Consider the following 14,758-nt stretch of genomic DNA (forward strand, 5'->3'; position numbering starts at 1 on the left):
GTGCAGATCCTGGTGATCACAAGGTGGCTGCTCTTCTGTAGAGGACAACGTGCTTCAGATGGAGTTGAGGTCAGCCTGCATCTGGTGCTGGTGCCTGTGGCTCAGCCAGACATTGTGTAGCCTGTTTGCAGCCAGCTGCTCTGTTTGTTGCAGTGACTCAGTGGTGGGAGGAGGAGAGCCATCATGTGAGATGTATTCTAGTAAGTAGTGACTGTTGGATTAGATAATGCTATCTGTGCCCACATGCTGGGGCTAACAGCATTTGAGAATAAAACTCAAAACACTGCTGTCTTGTTTGTTGCTCCACAGTTTGAGGCAGGGTTAGAGGAGCTCGGAGCAGCCCCGAAAGCCTGGCTACACTGAGACTCTAGGTTGAACAAGTCAGTTGGTTTGGACTGATGAGCCCAGCTTTAATTGTAGGTGGTAAAATACATTTACTTTTAGAACTTTAGCATAGTAGAGTTATTCCTAGATTTCATGTTTATAAACCTTTAAGAAAAACCCTAGTGAAGCCCAGAAATAAAGATGCATCCACTATTGAATACTTTTTTATAATCACATTTGGTTTCTTATACAGAATGTCTTAATGGTAACTTTCAGAACAGTGAGTGCTGAATATTACTGCAATGTTTAAAGCCAGCAATAGTCTGGCAACCTTCATGTTGCCTTCTGGGTGTCATCCTTGTGTCTCTCTTCTGCCACACCTTGTCATTTTAGAAAAAGTAACAGCACAAGCAAGAAACTATTTTTCAAAAAAAAAGCAAAAAACACCATGTGGGACACAGAAAATCTCTCCTCAATTTTATGATTTTTAAGTCCGCGTTGTTTTTTAATGACTCAAGTGATGGCCTTTGGTGTCATCTTTCAATACACATTAGTGATACATTTCTTTTCTCCCCCATTCTCCTTGTTGTTTTATCTTTAAGCAGACAAAACAGGAATAGTATTCATATTGATCTTTGAGTGATTTGATGCCCTGCTTTGACACAGTTTTTCTGCCAAACAAGAATGAAATACGAAATTGGCGTGTTTATAAATGATGACTAACAGCTGTCAAATATTATGTATTATCTGCCTGCAGCTGACCTCTTCATTCAGTGTAGCAATTGCTTCAGTAAGGTCTGTTCCTCAAGATACTTTGTTTTCTGCAGGCTTTGTCTTGGATCTTTGTTTTCTACAGTGAGTTTTAAAATTAAATACTTCAAACAAGTTTCTGTTCGTCTTGGAGTGTCTGTCAGCTCAGTGCCTGCCGAATTTGGATGTGATACAAAGATGCTTTCTTACTGTTCATGGAAATACCTCTGTTTTTAATGTATCTGGCTTTGTGACAAGAAGCCTTCCAGGTTTGTGGCTGAACTCTGTTACTCAGATTGATATATGGGCTTCTCAGTGCAGTTTCCTATCATCTTTTTAGGAAAAAATTTAATGGCTTGATCTCACAGCCAAGAGCAAAGCAAGCTAGTGTTAGAATCCTGAAGATTTATGCGAATGTACAGCACAACTTCCACTTGAGGAAACAAGGTGACCTGCCGGAGCAGGCAGCTCTTTGCTTTTGCAAACTGTTTCAGCTCTGGATTTGTTATTTGCAGGGTTTTTTTTTTTTCTTTTGGTGCCCTTGTGACAGAAGCTCTGAGTTTTGACACAGTGGGGGTTTCTGCATGTTCCAAGGCATCTTTGCTGTGGTAGAAGGAGTCTTTCCACAAATAAAGTAACTGCTGCAGGTGAGCAAAATATGGAGGCTTAGATGTGAAAAGTGTTCCAGAAAGGGACAGTTTCCCTCTGGCTATTAAGTCTGCTCTGAAGCAGAATATTGTTTTACCAGTAAACACTGAAGTTTCTTAATCTACGTGAGATCTTTGTCTTCTCTTCAACCTGTATGGTAGTGGCCATATTTTAAGAGAATTAACTGAGGATTCCATTCTTTTGATTGACTGTGCTGAGGTCTTTAGCAAAAGAACAGGAGGGTCTCTCAGTCATTCACCTTCAGGAACAGAAGTTAAAAACCCCACCTGTTCCCTTCTGCCTCCCCAATACAGATCAAAAAATAATGGATAGTATTAGTTGGAGATAGCCTCCTAGTTACCCATCACACACACTGGGTTTTGAATGCAGTGGTGCTACTTGCTAAATGGAAAGTGATCTCAGTGTGCATGTGGTGTTGGCTCATTTCATATAATAACAGGAGCTGAGACAGCAGGACTTCTTAATTGTTATTCTTTTTTATGATCAAGAGCAAGCCAGGAAGGCTTTGTGTGTACCTGGGTAAGTAAATTAACTGCAATTGTGTTTTGCAGTTGTCGTGTAGGAGACATTCTGAACACTTTCACCATCACAGAATGTGGGGGGATTTTTTTCAGCAGGGATGCAACAGTGTGTGCTTAATTCTGCTCATTGCATTTTTTTCTCCATGTGTTATTTCAAGAATGTAGTCATGCTCCTGCTGCTTGGCTGCCCAAAGAACTGTAGGATTAATGCTCATATTAAGTCACAAGTTAGTATTGTAAATATGATTCTTTATCCTCAGACAATATTTCCCACTATCTCCTTAACTGGACAAAAGTATAAGGGCAAGAGAGGAAATAATTTTAAAAGCTGATGCAGTATTAAAGTAAGCTGATTAAGAAACACCACCACAAAAAAAAAAAAACCAAGAGCCTCCCCCCAAAACACCCCAAAGTGAAGTTTCCCAAAATGCTTCTGACATGAAGCTAATTAAAATCCACAAAGAAAGTGCCATGAATAGTCTCTGTGGTAAAGCTAGCAGCTATTCTGAGATTCTGAAGTTGGCTCTGAATCTAAACATGAGTAACAGTACCTTGTGTGTGTGACTGACATGTATAGTTTTACAGCAGTCTCAGCTATTTAATGTAAATTAGCTCTTAGATTTAGTAATTCACACTTCCAAAATAGTTAGAATAATCACATTGCCTTTTCATAACAAGCATTTCACTATGAGACAGCTTTTTGGGGCATTTTGAGTACCTCTTCAGCTTTTTCTGAAGTTGTCCTGGTGGCCAGATGTGCTTTCTAAAGCTGAAGGATTTTCAGGTATTGCTTTCACAGGGTTCTTGAACTACAAGTCTTGTCATTCAGATGTACTTTAATTGACGTGTGATGACTCTCCTTAATCTACTAATGCTTTTGTCTAATATAATTTTGATCTCTGACAAAATTTTAAAATAAAATTATACTATCTATTGCTAGCTAAACAAAACCAGAGGGATTTCATGCTTTTTCTTTTTTTTTTTTAAATAATCAGATGTGGTTTTACTCTTTTTAAGCTACCCACTGTAACACTTGCTAAGAGTGTGTAGCTTATGGAATTCTTAAGTTGTGTTAAAGCAACTTGATTGCATTACTGGCATTCTGATCTCCTTGTGCACCTTTTGGTTTGCTATTCAAAACATTTACTAAAATTGTTAAAATGACAGTGGAAATGTAGTGAGGTGTGTTTTTTTGATTTTTTTTTTTGTTGTTGTTGTTGTTTGCTTATTGTTTTGGTTTCTTTTTTTTTTCTTTGTTGACAAAGGGATGCTTCAGTGACATATAATGAGAAATTACTCTCAACAATGGTGTATTTAATCTCGTATGTATGAGATATGTTTGCAAGGTATTTTGCTGCCCTCTCTTGGTAGAGCATTTGTATTGTAAGCAAAGTGCTTAGCTTTGTTCCTGCCAAAAAAGTCTGGGTTTTTTCCTTTTATTTCCTGAAGAAATGGAAAATGAGGATTCTTTTACAAAAAAAGTGAAGTGTGAAATACTGAGTCACTCAATATTTATGAAATAATGAGTACTTTTTCATTCAGCTGTTGTGTGGATGAAAGTTGTTCTCACTGTCTTTCATCTAGATCTTATTAGATTAGCACAGTTTGATAGTGTTCATTGCCAATTGAAATAGTTTTTGCTTCAGATTAAGTTTGAACACCTATAGATGCATTTTGTTACGACACAAACCCTTCTGGGCCAGGCTGAACACCTGGAATACTTCCCTCTGCTGCTCTCCCATCCTCTGGGCATCTCTTGGTTCAACAGCTTCTGCATGATGCTATTTCTGTTTTCTAAATGATTTCCCATGGTTGTTTTTTTTTTTTTTCATGTGAGCTTTTTCCTGCTCTTTCTTTGAATCACCCTGGCAAGGAGTTCCATAGCTCATCTGCTTGGTGTGCAGAGGTGCTCTTTTCTTTTGAGCTTTGCTCTCATTAGTTGCATTGAGTCTTTCCTCCCAGCTGTTGTAAAGGGATGTCCTCATCACTGAGGATTTTGTACAGCTCCAGTTGTCTTTCTCAGAATGCAGAATTCCAGCTTTTAAAATTATTTTTAGATGGAAAGTGTTTGGTACATTTGATCACAGTGTTGTCGCTCTTCGAATCTTTTCAGTTCTGCTGTTCTCCCTGTTTTGAGATGGGAGCAGGGATGCAGGGATTGTGAGGCAGGATGGTGCTATTTCTGTACTGCTCTGTAATCCTTTCTTGATGTCTAGCATCTGGTTGATGTTTTGGAACAGAACACATCAGTGAATGGATGTTGTTGCAGAACTGCCTGTTGTAACCCTAATATCTCACCTCTGAGCCAACAGGCAACTCAAAGTCCAGCACTTTGTGTATGAATTTAGCAGATATTTCTCTCTCTCTCCCTTGCTTCACTTCAGCTGAGTTTTATTTGCCAATTTTATTCCCAGGTTAGGTGGAATTAGAAGATCCATCAGTAGTTCTTCATAATCGGCCATCATCCTTGCTATCCTAAATATCTTAACATTACTAAGGAGCTTTATGAGGAGCACCTTGCTGCTTCTTTTCCAGGTTGCTTATGAAAATATGAAATGGCAGAGCTCTTGGTATGGCTTATTGCAAAACAGCCTTGGCAATGCTGCCCTTGTGTGAGGAGTGACCTATATTGAGCTTCTATTTCTGTAAAGAAATGAAGAACTTAAGCAAAAGAAATTTTCTGGCAGTTGCTTGATGTGTTGTTAAACCCAGGGAATTGATACCTTCCAGTATTATAAACTAAATATAACGTGAAATGTTTATGATCCCAAATGCCATATCTCCATTTTAGTTTTAGGATGAACAGAGTGTACATTTCTAGGTAGAATATGCTCACTTCTGGCAAATGAATGCAAAAGAATGACGAAAATAAACAAAGCTGCTTTGGAGTCTGTCAGTGTTGTTTTCTGCTCTGAACAGCCTTTTAGCTACAAACGTGTATCCACCTCTCCTTTCCAAAAAAAAAAAAAAAAAGAAGAAGAATTTTAACATGACCAAGCTGAAGTTAGCCTTGATGAAAACCCTGTTTTCCTCTAATAATAGATTTCATCTGGGGGGAGGAAAAAGAGCACATAGTAAAATTGGTTTTGTACAGCACAAGCGAAAATGTAACATCAAAAATATTTTTAATACGTCTTGGAGCTTAAATTTCTGTGGTTTATATTATATTCTCTTAATATTTATATAAATCCTCTACTGGTTCCAAATATGTATGGGTCAATCACCAGAGTTTTTAGTGGACTTCAGAGGCTAAAAATCAGGCATTTAACAAGCTGAGTTGCAGCTCTGAATTCATAGTGACTGCTCTTACAGCTTTGTTATATGGCTGAGGGAAGAACTGGTAGAGGAGCAGAACTGATTTTTTGCTTCTGATGGGTAAATGAGTTGAGTCGTGAAAAAAGTCCTTTTGTTGTGCATAACTGGAACTTACTTGGTTAAAGCAATTATGAAAATTCAATATTCATAATTTTTTTTTGTTTCTAAAGGAAAAGCAGTGGTCTGAAAACCGGATGGACTTCAGTAACAGTTGTTCATGGGCTGGAGTTTGCAGTTATGCTGGTATTGTCTGGGCATGAAAAGGAGTGAAACAGCTGAAGTTCCTTTCCAGAATTCAGTCCTTACGACTCTACACATACATATTATTGCCAATGACTGTCCAAATTAAATTGCCCAGTGGCATAGTATAGAAAGCACACATCTGGTAGCTTGAGGTGTCAAAATTCAGGTCTTCTCTCTGCTTTCTAGTTAAGAGCTGACTGTGCTTTGTATTTGTTGAGAAGCTGTCATCAGTTTGCATCTGAAACATGGCAGAAAAAATGGCTTTGTGCTTTATAGACAAGATTTTCCTTCTAACTGTCAGGATTGGTTTTTGGAAACAAGAATTCAAATAGAGAACAACTAGCAACACTTTCAGTGTTATGTACTGACAGGAACATACTGGCCACAGCTGGGAGGAAGATGTGCCTAATTTTCATTTTAGCAGTTAGTTATCCCCAAGAGATGAAAAAGCTTTGAAAATCAAAAAGCTGTATTTTATTTAAAAGAGATATCTTTTTAAAAGCCCTAAAAAACCCTCAAGAAAATGTAAAACAAGTTGAGAAGAAAGGATCAAAAAGGTGGTATATAGCTTTTCCCACTGTATTTTTTTTTTTCAGGAAAGTCCTTTCAGCCAACCCAGTGGCTTTGGCAGAGAATTTTGCAAGGTTTCTTCTTACCCTTAGGATATTTCCACTGCCTGGCTTTTACTTGTTTTCCTCCTCTTCACGTCTTCCCCCTCTCTGCTTTGCTTTGCAAAGACTCCCATGAGCTGGAAACCCTGCCAGCTCCCTGCAGTGTTTCCTTGGCTGCTGCACCCTGGATTTTTTTGACTCTGTCCAGTTTTCCTGTGCCTTCAGGGTGTTCCCATGTTGTTGCCAGTTCAGCTGTGTGCGCGTGTTACTATGCAAGTGGAGATGGACACATGTGCATTTTGATTCTTATGTAAAATTTGGATAAATTCTACCTGATTAGTTAATCCGAAAAACACCATTTATTTGGGGGTGTTGTTTTTTTTTTATGAGTATTTTTGTTGCTTCTATTTCACTGTACTTCTATTCACTGCTTGGAGTATAAAATACCGTGCAAAGAACAAATGTAACTCCATATCCCAAACTGGGAAGATTGTATCAGGTAGTAAATTAGCAGCATCAGCTTTCTATTCTTACCTCTTGAAGGCTGTCTCTCAGAATGTTAAGAGGAAATCGGATATGTGATTCTTTTTACTGTAAACATAATAAACTATTATCCAGCTCAGAAAAATGACATGTTAGAATTAAGACTTCCATGCAGGTACAAATGCTGTGCTTTTGTTCTCGCTGCTGCTGAGATTGTTGATCAGTTTATCTCCTTGTCCTTTTAACAGTTGCTCGATGTTTTTGGTTTTCGCCTTGCAGCTTAGTCTCTTTCCTTTTCTCACGATTGTAGACAGTTGCAAGAGCAGCAGAGGCAGAAGGAGCTGGAACGGGAGAGGCTGGATCGTGAACGGATGGAACGGGAGAGGCTGGAGAGAGAGAGGCTAGAAAGGGAAAGACTGGAAAGAGAGCGCCTGGAGCAGGAGCAACTGGAGAGGGAACGGCAAGAGAGGGAACGGCAGGAGCGCCTGGAGAGGGAGAGACAAGAGAAGGAGAGGCAGGACCGGGAGAGACTCGAACGACTTGAACGGGAGAGGCAAGAAAGAGAACGGCAAGAACAGTTGGAAAGGGAACAGTTGGAATGGGAAAGAGAGCGAAGAATTTCAAATGCTGGTAAGATTTCTAAAACCCAAGCGTGTTCAACCACCAGGCTGCTCTTTATGTGTTTGGGTGATGGAGTGTGAGAGAGCCAACAAAGGGCAGTGAGTACAGTTGTGTAACAACAGTCAGTATTTCAGGCTTTCTTTTGCTGGAATTCCTTCCCCTTTTTTTATGGCAAGAAGTCCAAGAGGTTTGACTTTCCTGTCATAATTTTCCATTAATTCTGAATTAAATTTTTTTGCTCTATTTGCTCACTCTGTTGCCATACTCTGATTGCATGGAAGAACTTGAATCATTTTGGGCACCTCCAACACTGGTTAAAGTGTGATGAGTTAAACTTTCTAAATATCTTATCATGGTTTGCTCTATTCAACAAATGTATTGTCGTTGCATAAGTCATAAAAAAACCCTAAAGGTACCAGGTTGAGTGTGTTAACATAGAAGGTATGTTCCTATAAAAGGCAAAGTAATAGTGTGAGAAATGCTTTTCAGTATGAAGTCTTGCTTAATTTATCATTGTGGTAACATTTCAGTGAAATGTGTTGTATGTATTTGTAGATAAGATAATGCACTGCCTGCGGAAATGTATCCAGTGATAACTGAAAGCTTTCTCATTTTGGTAATATAATGGAACATTAGTCAAGTGCTTGGTTGTTCTTCAGTCTCAAACTCAATTTACATAAGTCAGCTCATGGTGAAAGTCAAGGAATACTGTGTAAGTCATTTTAGAGCAGAGGATTTTATTGGTAGTTTTATTCCCAGTGCTTTCAATATTTGCTATGGAGCTTTTTCTGGGGAATAGAGAGATGACACTTGCTGCCTATGGTTAGAGTTTTATTAGTGAAGTTGAAACAAATGTTAAGATCACTACACTTGCTTGCAGTTTGCAACCAAACAGGAAGATAAAAGCTGGTAAAAGACTGATTGCTCAACCCTGTATCTAATCCATCTCACAGATGGGATTGGGGAAAACCTTCTCTAGAACATACTTGTAAATTCAAATGTTGGCACAAAAAGAGTTGGTAAAATTTAAAAGCAGCTGTTGATAATACATAAAACTTTCCTAACAGTATTTTCACTTGTGCCTAATCCTCTGGTACTAACTGTAGTCTACATTTTTACATTTTGTTTGAATGCTGGTTTTGTTGCTTCATTAGCTCCCTTTTTCTCTTTCTCCTTTTTTTATCCTGCCTTTGCTGCTGCTTTCCATCTTCTGTCCAGCTCCATCTTTCGACAACTCCCCGTATAGCACTCCACTTCCTGAATACTCCAGTTGCCAGCCTCCTTCAGCACCTCCTCCATCATATGCAAAAGCAGTCTCAGCACCAATGGCAGAGGCCACACCGGAGTACGCTGTAGTGACTTCTGCACCACCGACCTCCACTCCCCCTACACCGCCTCTAAGGCACTCTGCATCACGTTTTGCTACATCCTTAGGCTCAGCTTTCCACCCCGTTCTCCCCCATTACGCTACGGTTCCACGTCCGCTGAGCAAAAGTTCTCGGCCCCCTTCTCCCGTCAGTGCCGTGGCGACTTTGCCTCCCAGCACAAAGCCCGTTGCCTGGTCCGCGCCCAGTTTTGCCCCCCTGCCCCCATCTCCTCCAGTAATGATAAGCAGTCCACCAGGCAAAGCTACTGGCCCGAGACCTGTCCTCCCAGTGTCGGCTTCCAATCCGGTGACCCAAATGTCCACGTCTCCCACGGCTCCTAACGGGCTTCCTGAAAACCTGGCTTATCCGGTTCCTTCACCTTCTACCTCAGGTCCAACGCCGCCTCTGCCACCTCCTCCCCCCCCACTGCCTTCCTTTCCACCTCTGTCACTCTCTGGACCTCAAGCTTCTCCTTCTCCCAACTCCCCGAATGCCTCGACTCCCTCATCCAAGCCTAGTGTTCTCCCTTCTCCCTCTGCAGCTACCCCTGCCTCTGTTGAGAACTCTCTAAACTCTGTGCTGGGAGACTCCTCTGCTTCTGAGCCAGTCTTGCAGGCAGCCTCTCAGCCGGTTGAACCTCCGACCCAGCAGGGTAAGGCTTTCTGTTATTGCTACTAATGCGCTAAGCAGGGCTGCAGGCGGAGCCCGTGGGTGTCAGAGCTCCTAACTGCCCCCAGGAATTAATGCAGTGCTTCCAAAGCTGCAGTGATCCTAATGCCACAGCCAACCACCCTTTGGAAGACTGGGGTAAGGGAAATGGACAAGCTCTGTGCCTAGGAGCTGATGTTCTGTGACATGTCATGAGTAAAATTCTAATTTCTTAAGAACTCACTGTTGTCAAATTCTTGCTTGGTAAACCCTGCTCTGTTGGTTTATTTGGAAAGTGGTGTTACCAGGCAGCATCATTAGTTTCCTAATGGCAGCCAACACAGAAGAACATTTGTGTGGCTTTGGACAGGTAAATGACCTTTAGTGAGGAAGAATTGAAATTTAGAAAGTAGTATGTGGCACCTACAGCATTTCTTTCTGGACAGTGGTTGTATTTTGATACATGGCTGTGTGCACCTACATATATGTGTGTATGTCTATAGAGAGAGAGGTCTTTCTGCAGTATTTTACCAGTGTAGCTGGTAAACTTTGGACAAAAAGTTTGATTAAGCAGGTGACACTTAATGAACGCTCCACTAGTATGATAGAAATGCGTCTTACACGGGCATAAATGTCCTTGTTAACCTGAGTCCTGCTTTTATATTGATTTAATAGATAGAGGTTGATTTAATAGGTGTAGGTCTTTGTACAGAACTCTGCAGTAGCTCTAAAGGTGTGGGCAGAGGGGCTCCTGGGGGATAAGCAGCCTGTGGCTTCATCACACATAAGCCATGCAGAATAGATCCTGTTTATATCCTCCTGCCTTAAATGAAGATCTGAGCTGCTTTGGGATGGAGTGGGAAGAAAATGAATGGCCTCAGTTTAGGAAAACTCCTTTAGCTTCAAAACCCCTTCCTCAGGTGTTTGAAGCTGACTGGCTGCAGTTCCAGAATTCCGTGTTTCACAACTGAAGCAATCCGATACATAAAGTATGGGCAGACCTCCTCCCAGCTGCATTAAGAATCAAATGGCATTTACAGTGTCTGGGAGACCAGTGAGACTTTAAGATGCTCTCACAACTTGAGTATGGAATAAAAGTGTGCGCTTGGACAGTGAGTGATGCCAAGAGGGTTTAACAGGCTTTTAAATTTCTGCAGTGATTAGCAGAGTAGGAAACCAGAAAGACCTGTATGTGAAATTCCTTCCTTTAGAGATTGTTTAAGGTAGTTGTGCAGCATTTTTCCTGCCTTATGGCAGTTTGGGTGAGACAGGGGTAGGATCTGTGGAGGGGTACAGCTGTTGTCTAAGTCACAATTTCTTAAACTCTTCCTGTAACAATAACATGGTGATCATCAGAATATTCTATTTTCAAAGTACACTTTGGATAGCAATGTGAATATAAAGCAGTAAAAGAATGATAGATAAAAAATAGATGAGCTTCTTCCCATCAGCTTGAAATATGTCAGTCTTCTAACTCACTAATTAGTGTTTGTATTAAATTATAAAAGTTGATTGCTGGAATTATTTTAAAGGAAAGATTTACATACAGCTTAGAAATTAGCATTAGAACTCAAACAGTTCAGGGGTTCAGATGTTTGGGTGATGTGTTAGTGCTTGTTCATACAGTGAGATGTCACTCTGTTTAGCACCATGTGGGCACACCCTGTTGTTCCTCCTGCTACGATGCTCATGCTTGACCTGACTCTTTGCCTGTTTCCCGGTGTAAAGTTGTTCTTGGTTGCAGCACAGAACCTGACTGGAGGGGTTTCATGTAAATGTCTCTGGAACTGGCTGATCTCTCACAGCATACTGTGTAATACACTTAGTACATTGAATAAGAATATTTCTCTCCTGCTGAAATTCAGTGTTTTCTTGCCCAGTATCTTACCAGTTTTAATGTTTCATACCCTGAGCAAAAGAGCCACCATTTCAGTGAAAGGAAGACCTTTGTTTTCTAAATCCTTAACGTATTCTGTTTGCTTTCTGTTTGACACTAGGTGTTGTCCAAGGACCCCCTGCACCTCCTCCTCCACCTCCCCTGCCCCCTGGCCCAGCTCAGTCTTCAGTAGCAGCCCCACCTCCTCCTGGCCCACCACCACCTCCTCCACTCCCACCTTCGGGGCCTCCGCTGCCGCCACCACCGCCTCCTCCCCTGCCCAGCCAAGTTCCTCCCGTTCCCCTGCCACCTCCTGCTCCCCCCCTCCCAGCCTCTGGATTTTCAGCGGGATTCGTGTCCGAGGATAATCGCCCTCTAACTGGACTAGCAGCTGCACTTGCTGGAGCCAAACTTAGGAAAGTCTCACGGGTAAATATAACTCGGCTTTCTTTTTGCAATCCCTGTCCCTGGTTCTAACCTTTGTTCAAGGTTGATAGCAGTATCAAGACATCTGGGCTAGGCTTAATTCATTATGAAAAAAGCATTACAGGATGTGCTGCCAGCCCATCCCATTCTTTATGCAGTTGTGTCTTTCTTGCATGTGAACTTTGCTGGTTTCATGAAGTCAGCTCTCGTTCTTTTGGCACATCTGCTGTCTTTTTGTGCACTCTGAAGGGTGAAGACTCCTCCAGTTCGAGTGGAGGAGGAGGAGGCTCTGCTTCATCTAAAACAGATGGTGGCCGTGGAAATGGACCCCTTCCCTTGGGAGGCAGTGGGTTGATGGAAGAAATGAGTGCCCTGCTGGCCAGGAGGTGAGGAGCTGTTCCTGCTCTGCTCCAGCTGCTTAGTCATCACACAGGTGGGATTTGGGGTGCCTGCTTGCAGCTGGCTGAGGCTCAAATAGACAGCGGCTCATGGTTGCTTTGGGAACCTGATCATGTTTCATGAATAGCCATTTTTATTTGAGTGTAATCCAGTACTTCTGTGTAAGCCTTTGTGCAGCAGTAGGGGAGGGCATGCAGACTTCAAATTGCTCAGTTGCTTTGGCAGGAGAGCTTTGCCTTTGAAGGTATTTTGGAAGTCCTACTTAAAACACTAATTTTCAATGATCTGTCTATGAGGCTGTATAAGCCTTTAATTGCAGTAAACAGCATTCTTCCATCTTAAAGCCATGATGAGCTTGGTAACTTTTGTCTCTGCTTACAGGAGAAGAATTGCTGAAAAGGGATCAACAGAAGCAGAGCAGAAAGAAGATAAAGCTGTGAGTTGAGAAATTTTATCTAATTCACATTACTCAGTACAAGGGTTATTAGAGAGATTCCAGTGGTGTACAAGGGATGATTTATAATTTACTGTATACAGTACTTTATGTGTGTATACTATATACACACATATAATCACTATTTTGTTAAGTGCTTGCACATTTTCTACATACAGTTGAGCAGAACCATTTTAAAAATATATAAAAAGTGAAATAAATATTTAAACTGTTTTCTTGTGAATCTAACAGATTATAAAGATTTTTTTTTCTACCTCCCTTTTTTCTCTCTATTCCTTCTCTTCTCCCTTTTAATCAGGAAGAATCAGAGTCTTCATCTTCTAAGGTTTCTTCGACAAGCACACCTGGTAAGTAGCTCAGGTTTGTGAACTCTGGGATACAGTAATGCTGGAATCTAGTGACAAGTCTCAATCAGCTCTGCTGAATTTGGGAGCCTGCCTCTTCTCCCATGATTACAGCCCGGGATTTTGCTGTAGAATGAGTCCTGGTTCATAAGATGGTGGATAAAAAGAACATAACTGAATGCAGAATATAAGTGCAGAATGTTGAAATTCTTTGCCCATGATCCCTCTGCTGAAGAGGCAGAGTTTGGAACTGTGTAGCCAACATCTCTGCTGCAGTCAGGCAGTAAGGAAAACTTACACATTCTGCAGTTGGCCAAGAGGTATTGTCAGCATGCAGATGTATTCATACTGTAAATTATTGTCTATCAAGAGACACTCAAGACTTTCTTTTCCTGTCCTTTAGTAGTACCTTGTACCCTCAGTTTTCTCAGTACATACCTGTATAAGGGGGAAGGATATGCTGTATAACCTGCAGTTTGTCATCCCAAAAGGCAGTGGAAGCAGAAGGGAAGTAACTGGATAATGAATATACCAGAATTCAGTCTGTTCCAGCTTCCTCTCTTGATTGCTTGCCCATGTGTACACTTCTCCTGTAGATGATTCAACCACTTGATGATGTGCAGGCCTTAAGGTTGAAAACCACTGCTGTAGTGTGAGCAAAACGCAGGTGACACCTGGCTGGGGAATAAAACAGAGTGCTAGGAGTTGTGTGTCCAGATGGAAATAGCTGGCAAACTTAGTATTGAGGTACAGGCACTTGTCTAGAGAAGTTAGACTGCAAGGCAAGAAACGACATCACACAGATCAAGTTTTTCACACCCCCCACCCCCCTTTTTCTTTTCTCTTCGGAATCTGCTTCGTTCTGTTCTACACATTCTGTTAAACAGAAAGGATATTAGCCTTAGGGAAAGGACTGCTTTTGGAACACTTCTAATAATATAGGCCCAAAAGAGGGAAATTAAAACCAGTGGAAGTTGTTCCTTTAATTGGTGATGATAAATGAGTTTGATTAGCTCATCAAACCTGTTTAAAATGTCAAATGCATTCAGAATTTGACCATTTCCTTCCAGCTGAGAAATTTTGCTTCATTCCTTGATGTGAGATGCTCTGGTAATGCTGAGCCTCATCACTGGAACAGGTCTTTAAAGTGTTTTAAGAGGAATGCTTGGCATCCTTGAGCAAGCTGCAGCCATAGCAAAGTTTCTCAATTTTGTAGATACAGCTAAAATCCTGTTAAAATAACTCCTGTAGCAGGACATGTCCTGAAGACTGGTGTATAAAATTAAATTTAAGGCTTATTACTAGCATAAGCAGCTTGTACTTGGCTGGGTCACAGACTATGCTGGCAGACTTCTGTAATTTAGATATTCTCAGTATCCAGCTGCATGCCAGGCAATTTTCTGGTCAATATGAGACTCCAAAGGGGCCTTTCTGCCTCTCTGCTTGCCCAGCTTAGCAGAGCTGAGCAATATGAAAGAAAGGAACAGACCAAACAAACTCCAAATCTGAAATGAAAACTGATAAGATCAGTGGCACATTGAAGTCCTGAGTAAGTAATGATGGCAAATAATAACAATCCACGCTACAGAAAGACTGTTCTAACTTGTGCAGATTGTAAGGAATGAAAACAAATGCCTTGTTGCTGAAAGATATTCTGGTTGTGTCAGGTTGTATCATACCTGCTGTCACTTCACTGGAATTGGCACT

At 41.2% G+C, this 14,758-nt stretch overlaps 1 protein-coding gene across 12 annotated transcripts in view; it reads left to right on the plus strand.

Moving 5' to 3' along the window:
* Nucleotides 1-14,758, plus strand: part of ENAH (ENAH actin regulator) — a 90,802-nt gene that overhangs the window by 64,172 nt on the left and 11,872 nt on the right. For 6 of the 12 annotated variants that reach the window (XM_048297115.1, XM_048297117.1, XM_048297116.1 and 3 more), the window contains 6 exons: nt 7,227-7,546; nt 8,756-9,556; nt 11,550-11,857; nt 12,104-12,240; nt 12,635-12,689; nt 13,006-13,054. In XM_048297115.1, coding sequence (XP_048153072.1) covers nt 7,227-7,546; nt 8,756-9,556; nt 11,550-11,857; nt 12,104-12,240; nt 12,635-12,689; nt 13,006-13,054 — 1,670 coding nt within the window. The remainder of the gene's footprint in view (nt 1-7,226; nt 7,547-8,755; nt 9,557-11,549; nt 11,858-12,103; nt 12,241-12,634; nt 12,690-13,005; nt 13,055-14,758) is intronic. The other 6 variants (XM_048297121.1, XM_048297124.1, XM_048297122.1 and 3 more) reach the window with 2 other exon arrangements.

Source organism: Corvus hawaiiensis, chromosome 3 (assembly GCF_020740725.1).
Source record: "Corvus hawaiiensis isolate bCorHaw1 chromosome 3, bCorHaw1.pri.cur, whole genome shotgun sequence".
NCBI classification, from domain to species: domain Eukaryota; kingdom Metazoa; phylum Chordata; class Aves; order Passeriformes; family Corvidae; genus Corvus; species Corvus hawaiiensis.